Source organism: Contarinia nasturtii, unplaced genomic scaffold (genome assembly GCF_009176525.2).
Source record: "Contarinia nasturtii isolate CC-2019 unplaced genomic scaffold, AAFC_CNas_1.1 Cnas_scaffold_6353, whole genome shotgun sequence".
Lineage (NCBI taxonomy): Eukaryota > Metazoa > Arthropoda > Insecta > Diptera > Cecidomyiidae > Contarinia > Contarinia nasturtii.
The window spans coordinates 29-3490 of record NW_022203611.1 but is presented as its reverse complement, the minus strand read 5'-3'; the positions used below and the strand labels follow the sequence as shown (position 1 = coordinate 3490).

The window sequence follows — 3462 nt, the reverse complement described above, 5'->3', positions numbered from 1 at the left end:
ATATTCCATAGACCTGATCGATCAGTTTGGGTGTAGTACTCTACTTTTCTCTTATTCATCCGGTTGGTCCGCGTATTGAGAAAAGAAGGCACCAAATCAAGCTTGTTTACAATTTTATTATACAAGTCCGTAATGTCCAATCGCACGTTTTTCAAATGGTAGTCGCATAATGGTATAAGAGCAAAACTGCTTTTTTTGGTGGTCGATTGATTGTTGGCTCTTGAAAGTTCGGATTGTTACGAAACATTTCATGAATGGTATTCCATTGTTCGGCATGACTGTGATACACTTCTATTTGCCGTTGCATTTGACCGAACAATCACAGTGATTCAAACCAACGATATTTTGCGAAAAATTTCATACTCACTGTTCCCGACCATCCAATTTCAGTCAAATCTCTCATTAAAATATTGAATTTTTCAACGCGTTGTGGATCCACATTATTACCATTATCACCATTTGTTAAATTCTTAAATCGATATGAAAACTCTTTGGCATTTCTGATGTCGATGCCATCAAATCTTGAGCCATTGTTGAATCGATTGCGAAACCAACAACGCATTCGAAAAAAATTCTCAAGTCGTTTTTCACACCATGTGTTGGTATTGGTTTGAATGTTTGTGATATATTGTTTATAAAAATATCTCAAACCATTTCCCAACTTTTCATCACCTGGCCATCGGAACTGTTCTTCACTGTTTCTTTCTACCATGAAACGAAACTCGGGCAATATCCAATATTGACTATTAATATTGTTAACGTGTTGGTTTAATACCGCTCTGAAACAATCGGCAATGAACAGGCTTGGATGTGGTTGCAAAAAAAATGCACGATCGTCATTATCAAGTGCTTCATTCAAAATAAAAAGAATAAAAAGTGATGCCAATGCTGCCACTTCTGTCATTTGAACACTGCGCTCGAATAGCATTTTGGTCACAGCTTCTCCAACTCTTTCAATCCGTTCATGTTGTTGTCGCAGGATTGTTTGAAGTCCACATTTTATTACAACGTATTTGCTTTCTTCTGGTTGATTATCATCGAGCTCGTCGTCATCCATGTCTTTTTCTGTTCATTCTCAAAAAACTGATTAAATTATTCGAAAATAAAAAATAGACACAAAGAGGTAATGTCAAATGCCTTTATAAAGTCCCTAACGCAGTTTCTTACACTCTTTTACTCACACACAAACAAAACAAAATGTCAAGAAACAGCTGTTCGAGCGAACCATTCATAACCAACTTCATGCTACTTGTAGATTTGGAATGAAAATGATGTTTGAAATTTCTTTGATATTTCGAAAAATGAACTAATTATTTTGGAATTTTTTTATCTGTTTAGAATAAAATAAATGTTTAAACATTTTTTGTACTTACAATATTTTAAACATTCACTTATTATTTAATTTCCACAATTTCTATCAATTCACAAATTATAATTCTTAGCACTAGCATGAAGTTGGTTATATTTCAACCTTTATTCATTCGTATAAAAACATATTGTGTTCACGCACACATAAATGTTGGGGACTTTTGACAATTCCACTTTAGAAAAAAAATGCAACAAAAATAGCATAGATTACGAATAAAATGAGATCACAATTTAAATGACAATCACTTATATCACAATTCAAATTAATCACTTCTTACCTCAACGATGTCACTCTGTATTCTGATTCAAATGATGAAATGTTTTCCAATATTCCGCATATGAAAATTTTGTTGGAATATTCACCGTCAATTTTATGAATGCTTTCTTATTTTTAAATAACAACAGAGACAATCTCAAAACCAACAGTGAATTTATTCGTTTAACATCGAACAAACAAAATCATTGGAACAAATGTTAGCCAAAAATGACGATAAACAAATTGTTTCATACTCTAATATAAACACTCACACATAATTCTCGAGAATTCCTTTTACAAGCAAAGCACAATTTGTTACAAACAAAAAATGAGAACACACTCATATCACAATTCAAATGAATAACTTCTTATACTATATAACGCTGTGTCCTGATTAAAACGATGAAAATGTTTTTTTTATTTTGAAATGAAAACAAAGACTGTCACAAAACGGACTGTGAATCTTTCCATTTGACATCGAGTGACTTTTACAGTTACGTTCCAAACACACCAAACCGTTGCTAAAATGACGATAAACAAAAAATGAATCTCATGTACAAGAATTCCATTTATTAATCACTGAATTTTGTTTTTTTTTTCTCAACACAATGGCAACTTAACCATAATTACTTACCTTATTCTTAACAATAACTTCAAAATATTTTGATGCGAAAAAATCCCCATTTAGTTCGGTGCGGGAATTATAATTTCATACATTGTTCAAAGAAATTAATTGATACGATGCAATGTTTACGAAGCACATTTTGAATGTAATCAGAAAAATCGGCTTCGATATGATACACACCAATACACACAGCTACCAACTGTCAAATGTCGTACACATTCAAACATGTTTCGAATTCGAAATTCGAATTTGAATTATGAAATAAAAAAAATAAAAAAATGTTTCTGAAACTAAAATCAAATCAAACAAATCTAAAAAAAAGGTACATTTATAAATGTATTTCACAGTCACTTGAAATTCCTACGCAATGTTTTTTTTTATTCATGCACAATCGAAACACACACAGAGAGAAGAGAGTAAGATTTGTATTTTCATCCTCTTTTTTTCCGGTTTGTTTTTCAAATTTCATTTGCTTAAAATCAATCGTATGAATGTTATTTACATTTGTTTACATTGTATTGCCGCTACAGTTTCTTAGAATATAATAACAAAAAGAGAAACAATCGAAACACACCAAAACACACAGAAGATGTTGTTGTGTATCGCAACACGAAAAAGTGGTTCACATTATGCCTATATTCTACCTTCCATTTGACACGAAAATTGCCACTAATAATTTTACATTTTCATGTTATATTGAGTAATTTCGTAAATTTTAACTTAGAATCATGTATGTAGGTGTTAAAAGTAAAATATCATTGATCCATATGGAGAAAAAATTGACTATCTAGTCAGCCGGTTATTTACGTGCTTATGAACAAAATTACAAATTACAATTCGGTTAAAAATTTCTTTTTCATATTTTAATTGTGATCCGTACGATTAGTCTATTTAAAATCATTTGTTCATTTTTTCCTTTGGCTTGTCCCACTTCCAGTTTATTCTACATAAGATTTTATGTCGTATAATTTTATTGCTACTTCATATCTATTGAAAATATCGAGAGGAGAGTATGTTTTTATTCAGACATTACTCAGCCATAAGCGCTGAATAACATACTCTCTTCTCGATATATTCAATAGATATCATATTTGGTGTATTTTTAACAAAGTCATCATCCCGAAATTTGACAAAGTAAATATGAATGGTTGAGAATAATAATGAAACTTAATTTTTGTTCAAACTGAAGTGTCCCTTCGAAATATTTCCAATA

General features: G+C 31.1%; 1 protein-coding gene across 1 annotated transcript; it reads right to left on the bottom strand.

Annotated features, from left to right (window-relative positions):
* Positions 1-34: 34 nt before the first annotated feature.
* On the bottom strand, positions 35-1704 carry LOC116351813. The gene is made up of 2 exons (XM_031783955.1): positions 1647-1704; positions 35-1083 (listed from the first exon to the last, which is right to left on the bottom strand). Exon 2 carries the CDS (start codon positions 1055-1057, stop codon positions 320-322), a length of 738 nt encoding a protein of 245 aa, XP_031639815.1. The 5' UTR covers positions 1058-1083; positions 1647-1704; the 3' UTR covers positions 35-319.
* Between the last annotated feature and the right edge of the window lie 1758 nt (positions 1705-3462).